The following is a 19,576-nucleotide window of genomic DNA, read 5'->3' as shown; positions in this document are numbered from 1 at the left end:
GACCCTTGTCACATTCATGGACCATAACCCAAAAGCTTATGATCTTCACTTAGAGTAACTGTATGTCAGTGCTAAGAAAACCAGAATGACGGCTGACTGAACATTTCTTATAATGCTAAGGTATCCAACAGTCAACACTACTTAATGCTACGGTCAAATATGGTGAAAGTCTTCTATCTAAACATGAAAGTGACCCTAAGATAAGGTGTTTTCATTTGTTTTTTTAATCCACTGTCTCTGGGGTATTGATCAGCTATCTCCTTACCCTCAACCTATTCTTGAAGCAATGACTACAACAGACTGTGGGCACCAAGGAGTGACATGTATTAAAATTCTTTTTTCTTTATGTAAGATTTTGAGGTAACTAAAACTGAGGTTCAACTTCAGTACTATATTTTTAAGAACAAACATCTAACTTTTAAAACAGTTTTCTTTATAAACCCCTTGATTAAATAAAAACATCACACAAGTAAAAGCCACAATGAGATACTACTTCATACCTACCAGGATGATTATAATTTTAAAAACAATGACAAGTTTTGGTGTTGATGCAAAAGTAGAACTCAAATACATTGTTGGTAAGAATATAAAATGTTGCTGTCCGTTTTGGAAAAGCCTGGCAGTTCATTAACATGTTAAAGACAGAAACTCTATGCAATTTTACTCAAAGTATTTACTTAAAATATTAACCCAGAAAAATTGATTTGCAAATGGTCATAGCAGAATTATTCATAATAGCCCCAAAGAGGAAACAACCCAAACATCCATCAACTGATGAATGAATAAATATGTTGGTATACACATACAAAGGAAAATTATTGGGTAATAAAAAGGAATGAAGCACTCATACATGCTTCAGCATGTATGAGTCTTAAAGACATTATTAAATGAAGGAACTGAGACACAAAAGATCACATATCTGTAAGATTCCATAATTCTGAAGCAGGCAAATCCAGTAAGACCATTAAGTGGCTGCCAGAGGCTGATGAGGAGGAATGGGGAGTAACTGCTAATATGTACAGGTTTTCTTCAGAGATGGAAAAAAATGTTCTAAAATTGATTGTGGTGATGCCTGTACAACTGTGAATATACCAAAACTCACTGAACTGTACAATTTAAATGTCTGAATTATTATGGTATATAAATTATATCTCAAAAGAACTATTTACAAAATATAAATATTAGAATGAAAAACAAACTGCAATAGAAAGGGGCTTTCATGATATCTGCCTATATGAAATGTTTCATTTTAGAACAGAATAAAAAATTGACAAGTAGCACTATAAAAGGGAAGAGGAAACCTGGCTGTGGTAGATTGCACTACTGGTCCTAATTCCTCGCTGCTCCTAGCATGTAGTCCTTAGCAATGTGGTTTTACAGTTCTTCCACTAAAGGGGTAAGATTTTTTGGCTCCTTGTCCTTGGTTTCAACCATATGACTTCTTTTTTGGCAAAAGAATGAAGAAATGTTCAACATCTCTAGCAATTAGAGAAATGCCAATCAAAACTAAGATTTCATCTCACTCCAGTCAGAATGGCAATTATCAAGAATACAAGCAACAATAAGTGTTGGTGAGGATGTGAGGGAAAAGGTACACTCATACATTGCTGGTGGGACTGCAGATTCATGTGACCACGATGGAAAGCAGTATGGAGATTCCTCAGAAAACTGGAACCACCATTTGACCCAGTTATTCCACTCCTTAGTTTATACCCAAAGGACTTAAAATCAACACATTACAGTGACACAACCACATCAATGTTTATAGCAGCTCAATTCACAATAGCTAAACTATGGAACCAACCTAGATGCTCTTCAACAGATGACTAAAGAAAATGTGATTTTTATATATATAAAATATACATATATATGATGGAATATTACTCAGCTTTAAAGAAGAATGAAATTCTGGCATTTGCTGGTAAATGGAGGGAGTTAACTTTGGTTTTTTGGTTTTGGTTAAGTGAAAAAAGCCAAAACCAAAAAACCAAAGGCCAAATGTTTTCTCTGATATTTGGAAGCTAATTCACAATAAAGAGCAGGGGTGGGGGTGGGGGTGTAGAGTTACTTTATATTAGGTAGAGGGGAGTGAAGAGAGGGGAAGGGGCATGGGGGAAGGAATGACAGTAGAGTAAAACAGACATTATTACCTCATGTGCATGTATGACTACAAGACCAATGTGATCCTACAATATGTATAATGAGAAGAATGGGAGATTATACTGTATTTATGCATGATCTATCAAAATATATAAATGCATTCTATTGTCATGTCAATTAATCAGAACAAATAAAATAAAAGAATTTTAAAAAGGAAAAATGTTTTAAATAAAAAAGGAAAAAGGGAAGAAAAAAAAAAAAAAAAGAACGATGGAAAGCCATCCTTCTCTAGCAGAATCAGACAAGGTTGAGCCATGGGACACAGAGGCCAGGCTTCTAGGAACTGGCAGCCACAGAGGTCTGTCCCAGATTGCTGGGGAGCATGTGGTGCTGTGTGGGAGTGGTTCCCTGTCTGGTCCTGTGATAGTTTCCCTGTGAAAATGGCTCCCCTAACTCCACCGCATCCTGTTCATCACAGAAGCAGCTCTTGCCGTGGCCTTGGCCCTCTTTACCTGTGTGACTATACATAAAAGAGTGGTGGGTTACTCCATGTTGTTAGAGGCCAGATCTGGTATGGCCTGATTCATCATGCCCCCTCTCATTTAATAAGAGTATTGGCTTTCGTGTGTTTACTGATTAGATAAGTTTATGGGTAACTGATTGATTTACAGCCCACATCCTCTTCTGGCAGATAACCCTTTTCTCACCCATGCGGGATGTGGCAGAAACCCCTACAGAATGAAGCAGAAATGGCAGTGTGCCAGTTTTAAGCCTGAATCTTAAGAAGTCCTACAGGTTTCCCTTGTTTTCTCATATTCCTGCCAATACCATTAGTGGAATTTCACCTGGGTCATTGCTGCCCATTTAGCCTCGGTTCCAAAAGGAACACACACGAAGCATGAGCCGTCCCAACTTACAGATCTGGAGTAAGGAGCAGAGTTGCACCAGTCAACCTACATATCCATGAGAATATTTGATTATTTCAAGTCATGAGTTTTGGGGTAATTTGCTATGCAGTTAATGTGGCAACAGCTAACTGACACAATAACTAAGACATTTCTTAAGTTCAATGATGATTATCAAAGTAGGTCCTGTCTAATAAGTGTTATTTACTCAGCTTAAGATAGTGATCTATATACCTCACTTAGATATCTGATATCTTTCCCTTTAAGCTCTTAAACTGAGGGCTGACAGCAACTCAAAGATATTATATACTTTTTCACCTTACTAAATATAATTTTACTTTGAGGTTATTGTGTTTAAAATCAAATATGAAATAACACTTATTTGAAAAAAATATATACAGAGCCACAACCACTAATAATAAACATATGAACCAAACATAGTCCTGTCCTCAAAACTTTACAAGGGAACAATAATTAAAAGAGTTAAATACAGGGAACACCAAGATGGGTCATTTTGGAACAAAAGTTTGGGGAAACAAAGAGGAGGCAAATTGCAAAAATAAAATTTTAAAAATGGAGAGAGAGAGGGGAGGTGGAGGAAGGGAGGGAGGGAAATGAGCAGGAATTTACTGGCTTATTTAATGAGAAATAAGGTCTCCAACCTCTATCTGTGAAGCCCCAACCTGGTGTACCCAACAGCTGCTGGGGCAGGCTAAGACTGCCTTATTACTAAATGTTGACTCATTATCAACTTTGTAAATCTAAACTGAACACAAAGTTGGATTTCCAGAGATGTTAAGCACCATCTGTAGCTTTGCTAGATGATGACTCTGGTCAACTGCCTATTTCCTAATGGCTGGCTCTATTTTTCATTTGTTGTCCCTACTTAAAGCATGCTAACGCTTTTTGGTCTATGATTTTTGCCTCTCTTTCTACTGTCCAATTATACCTGCTAGTCACTATTCTCCCCTACTTCTACTTATTATTCCCTTTTTTCTCCAGCTGGTTAATAATGTTAAGCCTTGGCTTTTTAATAACCTTTGCCATCCGTGAATTTCCATACCAAAAGATCATCCATAGGCCTATAAGTTTTCACCACTACAGAGCATGTAAAGGTTCAAAACCAAAAATAAACGAAACCCCCCAAATTCTAGTTTATGCCTATTCCAGATGATGTTGTTAGTTAATTCTGATCAAGACCAAGGCACTGCTCTATCTATTAAATTTAAAATATGCAAACAACAGGCCAAGAGATATTTTTAAATTGCCTATTCCATATAATCTATTAAACAAGAGAAAAGAAACAGAGAACTTTTAGAAGCAAGAAAAGGCTTATTCCATTTTTTAAAAATTTGTATTGCCTTTTAAACAATAAACTTAAATACCAAGAAAATGAATTACTGAAATAATGGCCAAAAAAGAGAGAAATGTTAAACTGCTCAGAAGCTAGTTTCCAATAGTTTATAATTCCTCACATCTCAAAGGAAGTCTTCCTGCAAAGCATTTTCAGTTGAGCATATTACTGAAATTTTTTCTCTAAAATTGTTTTAATTTGGGAAAAAAATAAAAAGCAGGGCTTCTCCACTTTAGAAAAGTAATAATGTATACCCCATATTTAACAAGTGCCTGTTTGGGAGAGAGAGTAGAAACAAGTTGGTAACAGGGTATGGTCCAGTTCAAGACGACTAAAGATTTAATGAATACGACCATACTAAAAATCTGTGATCCTCTGTAATCAGCTCCCTCAGGTGTTTGGTTCCCGGGTTAAGTCACTTTTCTTTTTTAGGTGTTATCAGGATGTTAGGAAGGTAAGTAAATCTGGCTGTAACACTTGAACCAACTTAACAGTAACAATTTTACTTTTGTATTTGCTTCAAAGGGCACTGAGATGTTAGGTTAAGTATTCAAGCCGCTTCTATGTGACCTGTCATTACAGTTTTAGGAAGACGTTCTAAAATTTAGCATCTAGCAAATTTCACCTCTAAAACATTTTTTTTTTAATCTGAGCAACTACTATATGTACCACTTTATATCATGAAATGAATGACTTTAATCCTGTCCTTACAAAGTTCGATGTCAAGAAAGGAAGTCGTCCACATTAAATACATCCAATATAGCCAGGTACAGTGATGCACACATCGGTAATGCCGGCCACTCAGAAGTCTGAAGCAGGAGGATAGCAAGTTCAAGGACAGCTGCATCAATTTAGAGGGACTGTCTCAAACAAATACCCAGGCCTGGGGATGTGACTCAGTAGTTACCGTGCCCCTGGGTTCAATTCTCAGTACCACCAAAAAAGAAGAAAAGTCATTTAAGGTCAGAAAATCACAAGAGCTGTCCATATGACAGGAACAGATACAAAACTGTAACTACAATAGACTATTTCTCCTAGGCCAATCAGAAGGCCCTGAAACAAGAGGATAGTATTTCAGCTTGAAAGACAGGTAAGACTTATATTAGAGACTTGGAAGACAGACCAACCATGTAGAAGAGCCACTTTAAATAAAGAGGGAGACCGTAGTAATCTAGCTTGGCAGAAGTAATAAGTGTTTTAAAGGAAATATGTGGAAGTAAAAGCCAAACTGATTTTAAAGTCAGACTTAAAGATGTTGAATTTCATACTCAATTAAAATAAAAAACCAGAACATCCAAATAACAAGGTAATTAGACTAGTGACGATACAAATACCAAAGGAGAAAAACACTGTATGTACACATTAAGCATTTTCCATTAAATTCTCTTCACAACTAGCCATAATGATAAAAAAGTATCTCTAAATTTATATAGTTAAAAAAAAAATAACTCTTCTCTTTCCAAGATCGATTTCCTCTTTCCCCTGCCTTCAAACACACAATTTTCTCCCTATTTAAAAAGAAAGTGGCAAAGCACCCCTCAGTTCAGTCTCCAATACTAAAAAACAAACAAACAACAGATGAAAACAAAAAAAGACCTTTATGACCCTACTGCCTACTACAGCCATTGCCCCCTCCCACTCCCCTTATTGTCCACATTAACATCTTCGCAAACAAATCCTCAGAGCCCTAAGAGGCCTTTATCCCTTCATTATCCATCCCCAATTCGACTTTCACCTTCACTACTCTGATCTTTATTAGTGCACTTTCAATAACGACTTCCTTTTACAAATTCAACAGACTGATTTTTGTTTTGTTTTTTTTTTTCATTCCCTCTGAAGGTTTTTGACACTCCAGACCCTGAAACTTTTTGTGCCTTTCATTTTCTTGTGCCACTGCACCTTTGTAATTATTCTACTTCTGATGGAGTTTCTTCTGATTCCTCTACTTCCTCCCATTTCTCAAGTGTGAGTTTCTTCAGTCTCAGTTTGTAGTCTTCCATTCTTTCCTCTTTCTTGATTAACTGACCTTACCTCTAATATTCAACTAACTATAGCTAGCCTGGCTTGAAGTCCCAGGTGGCATTTCTAAAAATGTTTACACTAATCTAAAGAATCTGTTCTTTCCAACTAATTTTTACTTCTAACAGTAGTGTTTTTATAAACATTTGTGAGAAATTAATTTAAATTTCTATTAAGTTTATAAAGTCAGAAAAGAGCTACAGGTATCAGCACAATATTTCCTTTTTAAATAAAGGTTTACAGGAAACAACAAAACGTCAGACACTATATTTAGGTCAAAAGGTCTGTATGCCCAGGTTGAAGGAACAATGAACAAAACTACTGGGCATGTCCTAGTTAGGTCAAGAGTGAAGCACAGGCCTGGGGCTCTCAGATGAAGGGAAGTGGGTGTGCCCCTCAGACTTGGTATGAGTTAAGGAAATAGATAAGAAACTGCTCAGAGTCACTCCTCAGGCATTTTAGAAAGGTGGAAAACGTTTCCTGTGCATTACAAAGAAAACCAGAGATGGATTTATCCACCCCATTGCTCCTTCTTGATTAGATTATGAAGGAAATTATCTTTTAAAAGATCAAAATAAAACTACCATATGGAAAAAAAAGTTAACTTTATTCACTCATAGCTTTGTTTTGTGGACTGTTGTGATGGAATGTGAAAGGTGAGACCTTATGGCCATTCAAAGACAATAATATAAATCAATGACGAATTGTAAGACGGACACATTGGTACATGACAAAGCACCCCTAGGCTCGACCCCCAGTACCAAGGGGTGGGGGACCATATACAAACGATTTTATTTTTTCCCATATGGTATTATTTGGCATTCTAAACAGAATGGACATCTCAAAAGTTAAAATGCTGGTTAAATTATGAAACAAGAAAAACTGTTTCTATAGTGAGGAACTGTCTGAAACCTATTGGGATCAAATGAATAATGAAGACAACAAATAGCTTGCCTTTGTATAGCACTTAGCAATTTACAAAGCACTCTACATGCATCACCTCACTGAATCCTCTCAACAGCCTCACAGAGGACAGGCACAGTCACTGTGCAAAATGAACACTGGGACTAGGCTTGGCTAGGTCAAAGTTAAAGAGAGGTAAAATTCACTCTCAAAATAGAGATTTCATGAAAAGAAACCAATAAAGAATTTGGTGCTCATATCTCAATTTCAAACGAAAATGGAATTTTTTTGAATGATCACTTATATTCATTATATTCAAAAACATGTAAGAACAACTATAGCATACTTCTCTTTGAGAGCACTACCTTTAGTGGTTCTTCACCATCAAAAAAACTCCAAAATAGAGATTATCTATAATTTTCCCACCCAGTTAGAGTAAGCACTATAAGCCAAGAAATGAAATTCTATAAGATCTCAATTAGGCTAATGTATAGTTACTGGTATAATACTTTAAAAATAGCTTCAAACAATTTTCTTAGGAGTTCAGGCTAGTCTTATCAGAGCAACTCGGAATGTTTTATTTTAAACTGTGGCCTTAGTGAGACCTATTAAAAAGCCGAGTGGTAAAAATTCAATGCAAGGATCACGAGGACTAACTGCAGATTTCCCCCTATAAAATGGCTTTGGTCACCTGAAGCCCCTCTGAACACCAAAGAAGTTAAAATTCCAGAAGGGTCCTCTGCTTCTAAATCTTTAGGTGAGGATTAGAAAATATGCTACAGAAATTAAAAGTCACAAACAGTTCCTAATTTATACATGTAACACACAAAGCCAATATTTTAATTCCTATGAAGGAAAATTAAACTCCATGAATATCAATGTATAGATTACAGAATTTTAAAACTCAAGGGATGGGTGTTAGAGCTCAGTGGTGGAGCACTTGCTTAGTATGTGCAAAGCCCTAGGTTTGATCCCTGGTACCACAAACAAAAAAACAAAAGAGGACAAGGATTTTAGCTTTTTTTTTTTTTTTTTTTTTTTTTTGGTGGTACTGGGGATTGAACCTGGAGCCTTGTGCTTGCAAGGCAAGCACTCTGCCAACTGAGCTATCTCCCCAGCCAGACAAGGATTTTAAAAATCAAAATTTATACTCACTGGCTTTACTGCCAGGGTCAGCAATCACATCAAGTTTCAGATGCCACAACAATACTCAACTAAAACAGCACTTGGTCAGACACTTTGTTCTTAGAACATTTTCTGATTTTTTCATGAAATGGTTTGATAAAACAGGTAAGAATGATGAAAACGAAATAATGTTACTGTTGTTAAAATAAACATAACTATATAGAACTATGTAACATATCCCAATTCAATGGCACTGTCATCTCTAAAACAAATGAACACATAGAAATCTACTTTGAGAAATACAAGAACTGTGGGTATTTAAATTCTTAGTACTACTTGATAATTACAGGCTGATATGGTTACAAACTCTTTAGTTTTTTTCTCCCCTAAGGGCTTCATAATAAACATTGAGAAAAACGATTTAAATACCAACTCATGGAATTAGTTTTGGCTAATTTTAGTTTAAATCATGCATCACCCAAACAATATTATCAAAGCACTTAACTATAGGCAAAACATGTTTTTAAAATAATAAGCAATCTTCTAACATCTATACTTCTAGACATATGTTTCCCACTAGTTTCTCTCAAAAACAAACTTTTAGCAACTACAATCAGATATGCTCATGTCAGACACAATGATCACAACAATAATCCTCACTTAGAACTGCCTTCCATTTGTTCTGAAGACCTGCATTATTGTTCATTCTCAGCTTTAGTGCTACTTGCAAATACATAACGTGATAATGCCCATTATCATAATAATATATCACCTCCATATAATGAACCCCTGAAATCAGATTTTAAAATAGCACAGATGGAAGCATTCTCATTCATCAATCCAGTATAATTTTACCCAACTATCTATTATACACGGGGGGGGAGAGGGGGGCAAAACAGAAAGGGTCCTATTCTTGTATAACTTATTTAGTTTATTGTCTGTCATCTTTAAGAGATAAACACAAGACCAGAACATGAAGAACTGCACTAAGGAATTAGGATTTTATTCTAACCGTGGTCAAAAGCCACTGCAGAATTTTAAGCACAGAACTGCCATGATCTGGCTGAAGTTGTTAGAAGGCCACTCAGGAGAATGGAGAAAACCCAAAGAGAAGGCCAATACAGGAACTTAAGGAAAAAATGGTTGTCTTAGAGTAATGACAGATTCAGTCTCAGAATCTTAGTGTCAAACTGTCTTGCCTTTGGGTCCTTTTACCATTTGCATCCTTAGGCAAATTATTTATACTCTTGGAGTCTTAGCTTCCTTATTTTGCAATGCTTGTGAAACCTTAGCAAAATCAAACTATAATATTTTGCTAATGAATTCACTTGAAGGGTTTGGACAAACTGACTTCCTTTCACCCTGCACAAACATTAACCTAAACATAAGTAATTTTTAGCAGGGTCCAAGTGCAATCATATAAGTACTGCAAAGACATCAAGAGACAAGCTTCTGTTTCTTCCAGAACTTACACTAACACAATTGCTCATAAGCCTACACTAACAAAGGTGTTTTTCTCAAATTAATAAGTCTAGTTTGCACATTCAGTTTGTTTTCACATGTGTTCTTTTACTTCCTCAGTGTATGTGCAAAAAAGGATATAGGCAAAATTTTGTCATTACATCATGACAAAGATCATGGTGTTACTACCAGTTATTTTAAGTTCTCCTTTTAATTCTCAATAGCTTTTATCTACAACTTTATGAGGCAGCATTCCTCAATCTAAAGCATTTGGACATCAGGAAATCCAATTACCAAAGGCTCTTCTCTATAAGTACATGAATAATAAACATTTGTCCTTCAGTAGCCTCCCTCTTAATATTCTTTCAACAAAGGATGAACCACCCTGAAAATTTACTATCATCTTCACTCAAAATTTACTAAACAGGGGCTATGTGCAAGACGATGTGCTAGGTATTATGGGAGGACAAAGGAGAGTGTTTAGTGAGGAGATTCAGTATTTACACAAGAACAGGAGGAATGGATGCAGACAGAAATACAAGTATTGAAACTAGCTGAGGGCTGGGACATGGCTTAGTGGTAGAGCACTCGCCTAGCATGTGGGAGGCACTGGGTTCAATTCTCAGCACCACATAGATAAATAAATAAAAGATATTGTGTCCATCTACAGCTAAAAATATTAAAAAAAAAAAAAACACTAGCTGAGCACAGTGACACACGCCTGTAATCCCAGTGACTTGGGAGGCTGAGGCGGAGGATTGCAATTTTGAGACCCGCCTTAGCAACTTAGCAAAATCCTGTCTCAAACTAAAAAATAGGAAGGGTTGAGGAGTGGCTCAGTGGTTAAGTGCGCCTGTGTTCAATTCCTGATGCCCCCCCAAAAAACAATAGACTAAAATAATGAACCTCTGACATACATATCACTGAACTTCACTAATTACCAACTCCTGGCCAATCTTGTTTTACAGCTTATATGTCTAACTACATGAAAAATCCTAAAGGAACCTGTTTTCATATGTGTCTACATTCCTCACTGACTCCATCCTCAGACAAATCTACAGTGCCACAGCAGTCTCCACAGGTTGATTTTTCCTGAAGGCCACATACAGATAAGTAATATGCAAGTTTTTAAAAAAAAATCAATTCTTAATTTTATTTGCACAAGCCAATGGAAGAGTACCAAAGATACTGCAAAATTATAGGTAATCTAAAAATCAGTTTACACAGATACTTTTTGGAATGTTTTCTATATTTATATTTCAATGAAAACAGGTAAAAGAGAATTAATGTTAAACAAAAGAATGAATCACGGATGAAATGCTCTGGCCACTTCATTTGACCTTCTCAGACTGTCCTCTATAGAAAATAGGAAAATATCCTCTTCCTAGGGAGGTTGGAGAAATAATAAGTGTATATTAAATGCCATGCATATAGCTCTTTTTATTGTTGCTCTGCTGACTCAGGAAGAACTAGGAAGTTGTCCAGTTTTCCAAATCTCTCCCCCTTTTCTCCATCTCAAAACATGCTAGAGGTGAGGGGTTAGCTTAGCATCCTGGTTTTTTAGGAACTCCACTGCCTGTAACCTAAATAAAGGGAACTGAGATCTCAAGAATTTTAGAATAAAACTATCAAACTTCACAAAGTAATTCCCCCTTAACTAATAGAGCCAACCCACATTACACAGAGGTAGTGTGTGGCTAATCTACAGTAAAAACACTTTCCACATTTCTCAACCACTCTACTTTCTACTTTTTCAATCACGGATGGTTTCCATACAATACAGTAAAAACAAGGCAGCCATGAGAACTCTCATCCGGACCAGAGTAGGAGAAGCTCCAGATGAGTTACCAAGAAGCATGACAGAATCACCCCCAGCTGCAGTTCTTACTTCATCCACAAGAATGTGTGAACTGTAACCTTATGTTCCACACCACCTGCTACTAAGATGCAGCACTGCTGCTCAAAACTATCATATGTTTGTCTTTTTAAAATACTATGCAGTCAGGACTGTTGATTAAGATTTTAATTCTTGCAGAGTTACGTCTTTTCTATGTTATCTTCTTGAAATTGTGTATACCTCATTTAAGTTCCCTTTTGAATTATTATCTTCTATCACTAATCTCTTTCCCTATGTGAGGATACAAGTTCCTAATCTATCGTGATCCCAAACACTACGAATCACCCATTTGATTAAGGCTTCCTACCTAAAACCATTCTTTATATTCAGACATTACCCATTTTTTCATGTTTCCCTATGATAATTACAATTAAGTTATAATTATGGCACTTCACAATTGAAGAGAGCACTTCCCAATTTGTCAAATGTTTCATAAAGGTATTCATTTAATCTTTTAGCCTGCAAAAAAGGCAATCCCCTTTTTTAAAGATAAGGAAAAAGGAATGAAGAACTCACTAAAGTCTTGCCCAGTTACAAAACAAGTTAGAGGGTGAACCAGACTTCCAAATCAGGTCTTCCAACTCCAAACGCCATACACTTTCCATTCTTCTGTGCTCTTTTCTAAGAATGGAAGTCTACCATTCTGTCCCAAAACACATTTGCTTCAAAGAATAAAACACCTTCAAACAATCTCTCTAGACTGCAACCAGATTTCCCGTTCCCACACCTACAATCACTATTTCTTGCTTCCTCACCCTCGAGCCATTACTTCCCACCGCACAATTCCCATACTTCACGATCTTCTTCCTTCCATCCCTTCTGCAAATCTTCCACCTCTGCATGAGAAAAGGAGTCCTCTCTTCCCTCTTTCCCCAAACCTTGACATTCCCTTCTCAGGATATGTGTGCCCCTAAACTGCAAGTATGCTTGTCAGACACTGGTGAGCTACAAAAGTCGCACAGCAATGGACACAACTTGCAGATCCTCCATCTCGGTAACAGGCCTAAGGCGCAAGCACACTTAAAATTCTTAAGAACACGGGCGCAACCCTGACAAGGCTTCTGCCCATTCCCTGCCGCCACCAGACGGTGGTTATCCAAACAGGCCCCCCTTCCAACTCCCCTCTGCCAGGCGCCCCCGGGCTCCCTCCCTCACTGCCCCTTAGCTCCGGATGCCAGAGCTCAAGAGCAGCCCCAGAGAGGACGGCTGCTCCTCGCTCGCAACTTGCGAGTTCTGCCTCTTATCACCTGTTCCCACCCGAGCTTCCTCTCCAGCCAGTGGCCCACCTTTGCCCCGGCCCGCCTCTCTCCACCTTTCCACTCCCGCTGCCCAGCTGCCGTCCCACGTCGGGTCCGGGGTGCCCGTCGGATTCAACTTCCCCTCCGCAGGGATTCCCTCTCCCGGGGTCAGACTCCCCTTCTCCATCACCTGCTCCGCCCATGGCCAAATGACATCCGCCGCCGCCGCCTCCATCCCCCTTCTCGGACGCCGGGTCCCCGCGGCCGCTCGCCGCCTCGCGGAGCGCCAGCCGCCCCTCCGCCGGGGGCAAAGGGGGCGTGCACCCCCATCCCGCGGCCCTGCACGCACCTGTTCCTCCTCCTCTTCCCCCCGCGCGGCCGGCGCGCCGCCCCCCACCCGCCGCGCCCCGGCCTCCCGGAGCCCCACACTCACCACGAGTAGGTCTGCTCCGCCATGGCGCTGCCTCTCGTGGGCTCCGCTGCAGGCTGTGGCCGGGCCCCGCGGCGGCGGGCTGGCTCGCTCGCTCGCTCGCGCAGGGAGCGGAAGGCGCGGCCGGGGCCCGGCGCTCGCTCGCTCGCTCGCTCGCTCGCTCGCTGGCCCGCTCGCACGGCGGGCCGGGAAGGCGGCTGGCGGGGAGAGGCCGGGCTCCGAGGCGGCCCCGCTCCCTGGGCCCCGGGGCGGGGCGGGCTCCGCTCTCGGCCTCCCTCACCCGCGGCGGCGGCGGCGGCTCCGCTGCGGCTCTAAACCCAACATGGCGGCGGCGGCGGCGGCGCGGAGAACAAGGGGGCCCCGGGGCGGACGAGCGGCAGCACGGGCCCGCGCTCAGCGCGCGGCGGGCCGCGGGAGCGCCGCGCTCGGGCGGCGGCGGCGGCGGCCGGGGGACATGGCGGGCGGGCCGAGGCGGCGGCGGTGGCGACGGCGGCGGCGGCTGAGGGGGGCGCTAGGCGGTGAGGCGAGGCCGCTCGGATCACACCCGCCGAGGGGAGGAGGGAGGGGGCGGGGGCGAGCCTTGGCCCCGCGCGGGTCACGTGCCCAAAACACGCTCACGTGACGCGCGCCCCGCCCCTCGCGCCCGGCCCATGCGCGGAGACGTCGGCTGTTGGTTCCAGGCGACTGTGGCTCTTACAGCCTCTGGCCGCCGGACGCCTGCCGCCGCCTCGTGCGGCCGCCGCGGCCCCTCCAAGCGCAGCAGTCGCCTTGCGTCCCTCCCGCCTCCCGCCCCTTTCCGAGTTGCTGATGCACCAGCCAATCAGGAACCCCAGGAGTGCGTCCGTTGACTGCCACTCAGCTGTCAACCTTCAATCAACAGCCTGCTGCCGGCGGGTCCCCAACTGTCAGTTAACCTGTCGGTCAGCAAGCTGAGAACTGCATTCTTTACTTCCTAGTTCGTTGGTTCCTTCATTCATTTAGCAAATTCCAAGGAGGCAAACTTTATTGCGCCCAGGCTCTGGGCCAAGTAAAATAACTATGCTTGTCTTCGTGTACCCAATCGACAAATATTTATTGGGTGTCAACTATGTGTCAACTCATTCTGCTTGGTCTCACCCTCCAGGCGCTTCCATTTTAGAGGAAGAGAGAGAGTCCAAGCCAATGAATAAATAAGAATAATTTCAGATGCTGCTAAGTTTTAAGACGATAACACATCTTAGGTAATGGGACAGAGTGACTACTTTAGCAGAGAGGTCAAAGCGGGTCTTACTGACGCAGGTATGTTTCAGATGACATTAGAAGGATGACAACATTTAAAGATTCCAAGGTAGGAAGGGGGTTCCTGGCAGAAGGAATAGCAAGAGCAAAAAGCTCAGGAAACTGCCCACCTGGAGGGCAGGAAGCAGACACAGAAGTAAACATAACAGAGTTAGACCAGAAACCAACAGTAAATCTTAGGATCAGGGGAAGAGAGAAAGGAGCCATGAGTTGAGGTCTCCTACACTAGGAAATGTTTTCTCAGAAGTGAGTGAGGCAGGCCAAGTGTGATGACCCACGCCTGTAATCCCAGCAATTGGGGAAGGCTGAGGCAAGAGGATCACAAGTTCGAGGCTAGCCTCAGTAATCACATAAGGCCCTAAGCAACTTAGTGAGACTCTCTCAAAATTAAAAAAAAAAAAAAAAAGGCTGGGTTCAATCTCTAGTACCCCACCCCCCAAAAAAGTGAGTGAGGCAGTGAAACCCTGAGAAACTTACCAAGAAGAGACAATGGTGTGAGGCAAGGCCTACAGATGTGGAAGTTCAGGGCGAGTTTGGTTCAGGGATGGGATGAATGATTTGTGCTATGAATTATTGAGAAAAGAGACTAAAGGTGCTTTGAGGCCTGACTTTGAAGGGCCTAGCCAAGTCACCCTACTATTGTGAATGAAAATGATCAGATTTTAAAATCAACAGACATGCTAGTCCTCTTGGACATCCCCCCACCCCTCCCTCAACAGAGTAAAGCTCACACACCTGAAGCCAGTGCCTCTGCAGCTTGCCCAACTTTAGGCCAGGATGTAGCCCTGCTCTGGTTTCCCAGGGCCTGCCCAGTCTTACGGGGAGCACCACACCCTGAATCTATCTCCAAATAGATCAGTTGGCTATTGCCCATACAATTGCTGCTTGCCTGTTCCCCAAGGGGAACCCTTTAGTGAGAAAGCCAAGTACACTTTTCCTTCAGCTGCAAGCTCTCCGTCTTCCTCCTTCCCCAACTGCCAGGTGCCAGGACCAGTTAGGTTCAATGTGCTTCCCATGAAGCTCCACCAGAGAGCCCTGAGAAATGGCTGACTGCTAGGTTCAAGGTTCTAGGAGGGCTTGAGGCAGGGCCCCAAGAAAATACTTAACCACCAGGGACATTTCCACTCACCATTAGCAGAGAGATACCAGCCTGTAAAAAATCTGCCCAGCCATAAAACTCACTGCATGTTATGAGGAGACTAGAAGGCCATGGATCAAAGTTCTTGACATTGATGGAGCTCTTACACTATTGGCAGGTGCATTTACAGTCCACTGCCCTTGAACAGGACACAGAGTCATTCAGAGTTACGAAGGGGCTTGAGTAACGCTTTAGGACCATGGGAAAGACCAGAAGTCATAGGCAGGAGTGGCTTTGGGAGGTGCAGAAGCACCTTCTCTGGGGAGCTGAGAACAAAACAGACCAGACATGTCACTAATGATACAAAAATGACACATGGAGCCTCTGGGCCATTCACTCGGGCTTCAGTTCCCAGTGAGTCATGGAAAGCAAAGCCAAGTGAGACGTCTGAACAGGAGCCACTGAGGAAAGAAAGTCATGGCCTTACCAGGCATGGAGGCACCATTCTTCCTAGTGAGGTGGGACCTATGGTGGAAGAAGGGACGAAGAAGTTATAGAAGAAAAAAAGGGGAAACGTTTTCTTCTCTGTGCCTAAACCAGAGACTTCCCATGTGCGTCGTGGGAAAACAGAAACTCTAGGGCCTGGTCAAGATCTCTACAGGTTTGTAGTTCCCCCAGAAAGCCAGACTAGATCAGAGCTGTCCAACAGTGCGCTGGTTGGCTGGAGACTGCTCGGCTGGTGGCACTGATGGAGGAACTCACAGTCCCTCTGCCAGCAGCACTCAGCTCCAAGCTGGAGCTGACACCTCTGGGCCTCAGCGAGGCAGCCAGGCATGCCCGGCAGGAGATGCTGGCATTGGCCTCCCCCAAGAGGGGTAACCTGGTCTCTTCCTCCCCCACTCCCCAGGTGAGAGGGCTGCAGCTTGTGCAATGTTTGTTGAAAGAGGCCATGGAAGCGGCTCTAATTATCACCATGATAATTATAGGATAGGTTCTTCTACCCAGTGTGTTCAAAAGAGACTTGGGGAGTCTCCCCAGGACGCGTCATCTGCCTTAGGCGCAGACTCCCAGGAGGAGATGTTGCCAGTTCTGGTTGGGCTGCTTAGGTACGGATTCTGAGAAGTCAAAGGCTCAGGTCTGACCTGGGCACCACCTGTCCCTCCAGCCCACTTATCCCCTCTATCCATCTCTTCTCCACATGTACAGGTGGGCTGGGGTCTTTCTGCTTCCAGATCTCTGACCACATTCAGGTCTTCCTATCCTGCCCCCTCTGTTCTTTTTAGGTATACGTGACAGCAGAGTGCATTTTGACATATCATGCATGCATGGAGTAGAACTTATTCTAATTAGGATTCCATTCTTGTGGTTGTACACCATGTGGAGTTTCACTGGTCACATACTCAGATATGAACATAGGAAAGTCATACCGATTCATTCTACCGCCTCTCGTATTCCCATTCTCGTCCTTCCCTTCATTATCCTTTGTTAATCCAATGACCTTCTATTCTCCCCAACCCCACTTATTGTGAGTCAGCATTGGCATATCAAAGGGAACCCTAGCCCTTTGTTTTTTTGGGGGGGAATTGGCCTATTTCACTTAGCACAATAGTCTCCAGTTCCATCCATTTAACCTGCAAGTGCCATAATTTCATTTTTCTTTATGGCTGAGTAATATTCCACTGTGAATATGCAACACATTTTCTTTATGCATTCATCTGTTGAAGGGCCCCTAGGTTGGTTCCATAGTTTAGCTATAGTGAATTGAGCTGCTATGAACACTGATGGGGTTGCGTCACTGGAGTATGCTGATTTTAGTCCTCTGGATATAGACCCAGGAGTGGGATAACCAGGTCAAATGGGGGTTCCATTCCAAGTTTTCTGAGGAATCTCCACACTGCTTTTCCATAATGGTTGCACCAATTTACAGTCCCACCAGCATCCAATTGCCTCTTAATCTGGACTTGACTTCGGTGTCACCTCCTCCAAGAAGTCTGCCTCAACTCAACCCAGGTTGGGTTAAATACTCCTCCCCTTTGCTCCTGCAGCCTCTAAATTCACCCACCTTGGAACACTTAGCACAATGAACTATTGTCGTCTGCTTTATCTGTTATAATTTTCTCCCTTAGATTGTGAATGGTTTGTGGGATGGTGGCTTGAGGTCAGGTACATCCCTGGTGTCCAGCACAGGACTTAGCTCAGAATGGAAACTCAAAATCTGTGGAATACATGCTTGAGTGAGGGAGAAAGCCAACCAGAATGCAGAACAGCTAGATTCGCCTCATACTGTATTCAGTATCCCCTCCTGTCCCCAGCTCCCTCCCTAAGAAAGAGAATCCTTAAAGACAGAGAAATCACCACATTAGTTACATTATGGGAAGACTGAATATCAGAAGTAAGGTATGTGGTGATCTTATTAGACATCAAGTCACTTAAATTCTTTGAACATGGCTTTTTTTTTAAGTGTTTTTCGAAAGCAGTTTTAGGCTTACAGAAAAACTGATGGAAGTGTACAAAGAGTTCCTATATAGTCCCTCTCTTCCAACACACAATGTCCCTGTTATTTGCATCTAATATTAGCATGGTACATTTGTTACAATTGACGATCCAATAATAATAGTTCACTCTTTGTGTTAGTATAGTCTATGGTTTGGACAAATGTGTAATGGTGTGCATGCTCCATTACAGTGGCATACAGACTAGTTTCATTGTCCTAAAGATCCTCTATGTAACGGGGCACTGTGGCACATGCCTGTAATCCCAGCAACTCGTACACCTGTAATTCCAGCAGTTTGGGAGGCTGAAGCAGGAGGATCACAGGTTCGAGGCCAGCCTCAGCAATTTAGCAAGGCCCTCTGCAACTTGGTGAAACATTGTGTCAAAATGAAAGAATTAAAAGGCCTGAGGCTGTGCTCCGTGGTAAAGGGTTCCTGGGTTCAAGCCCAGTACCTGCCCCCCAATCCTCTATGTTCTCCCTATCCAACCCTTCCTCAACCCCTTGGAACCACTGATCTTTTTACAGTCCATGCTTCCTTTTTCAGAATGTCATATAGTTGGAATCATGAAGTATGTAGCCTTCTCAGATTGACTTTTTTGCTTAGCAATATACTTTAAAGTTTTCTCCAAGTCTTTTTGTAGCCTAATCTTTTTTTGATAGTAAGAATTAAACCCAGGAGAGCTTAACCACTGAGCCACATCCCCAGCTTTATTTATTTATTTTTTTCAAGATAGGGTCTCACTAAGTTGCTGAGGCTGTCTTTGAACTTGGACTCTTCCTGCTTCAGTCTCTCAAATTGCTGGAATTACAGGTGTAATCAGTCATTCTTATCACCAAATATGTTCCATTAAATGAATGTCCCAGAATCTGTATAGCCACTCGCTTATTGAAGGATGCATTGGTTTCTTCCAATTTTTGGCACGTATGAATAAAGTGACTTTCATGTGCAGAGCTTTGTTTGAACCTGTCTTCATTTTATTTGAGAGTCCATGGGTTTTTGGAAACGAGTTACTTAATTTCCAATTATCTGGGGCTTTCCCAGATATTTTATTGTTGCATCTTTCTAATTTAATATATTCTATAAGATTTCAATCTTCTATAGTTTATTGAAATTTGTTTATGGCCAGCATATGGTTTATTTTGGAGAATATTCCTTATGCATTAAAAAAAATCCTCCAGGGTGTAGTGTTCTATCATAATTGGTTAATTCAAGGTGGTCGATAATGTCTAGGTATGCTACAATCTGACTGAATTTTTTTGTCTAGTACCTGAATCAGTTATTAAGAGGTAATGA

General features: G+C 41.8%; 1 protein-coding gene across 2 annotated transcripts in view; it reads right to left on the bottom strand.

Annotated features, from left to right (window-relative positions):
• SPPL3 (signal peptide peptidase like 3) overlaps nt 1-13,598 on the bottom strand; it is a 120,413-nt gene extending 106,815 nt beyond the window's left edge. The window contains exons 1-2 of one of the 2 annotated variants that reach the window (XM_079151398.1): nt 13,436-13,562; nt 13,077-13,192 (exon numbers count right to left, since the gene is read on the bottom strand). In XM_079151398.1, coding sequence (XP_079007524.1) covers nt 13,077-13,189 — 113 coding nt within the window. In that variant the 5' untranslated portion in view covers nt 13,190-13,192; nt 13,436-13,562. Of the gene's footprint in view, nt 1-13,076; nt 13,193-13,435 lie in introns of both variants that reach the window. The other variant, XM_079151399.1, reaches the window with a different exon arrangement.
• Nucleotides 13,599-19,576: the final 5,978 nt, after the last annotated feature.

Source organism: Sciurus vulgaris, assembly GCF_902686455.1.
Source record: "Sciurus vulgaris genome assembly, chromosome: 8".
Classification (NCBI taxonomy): Eukaryota; Metazoa; Chordata; class Mammalia; order Rodentia; family Sciuridae; genus Sciurus; species Sciurus vulgaris.
This window is presented reverse-complemented; position numbering and strand designations above follow the sequence as displayed.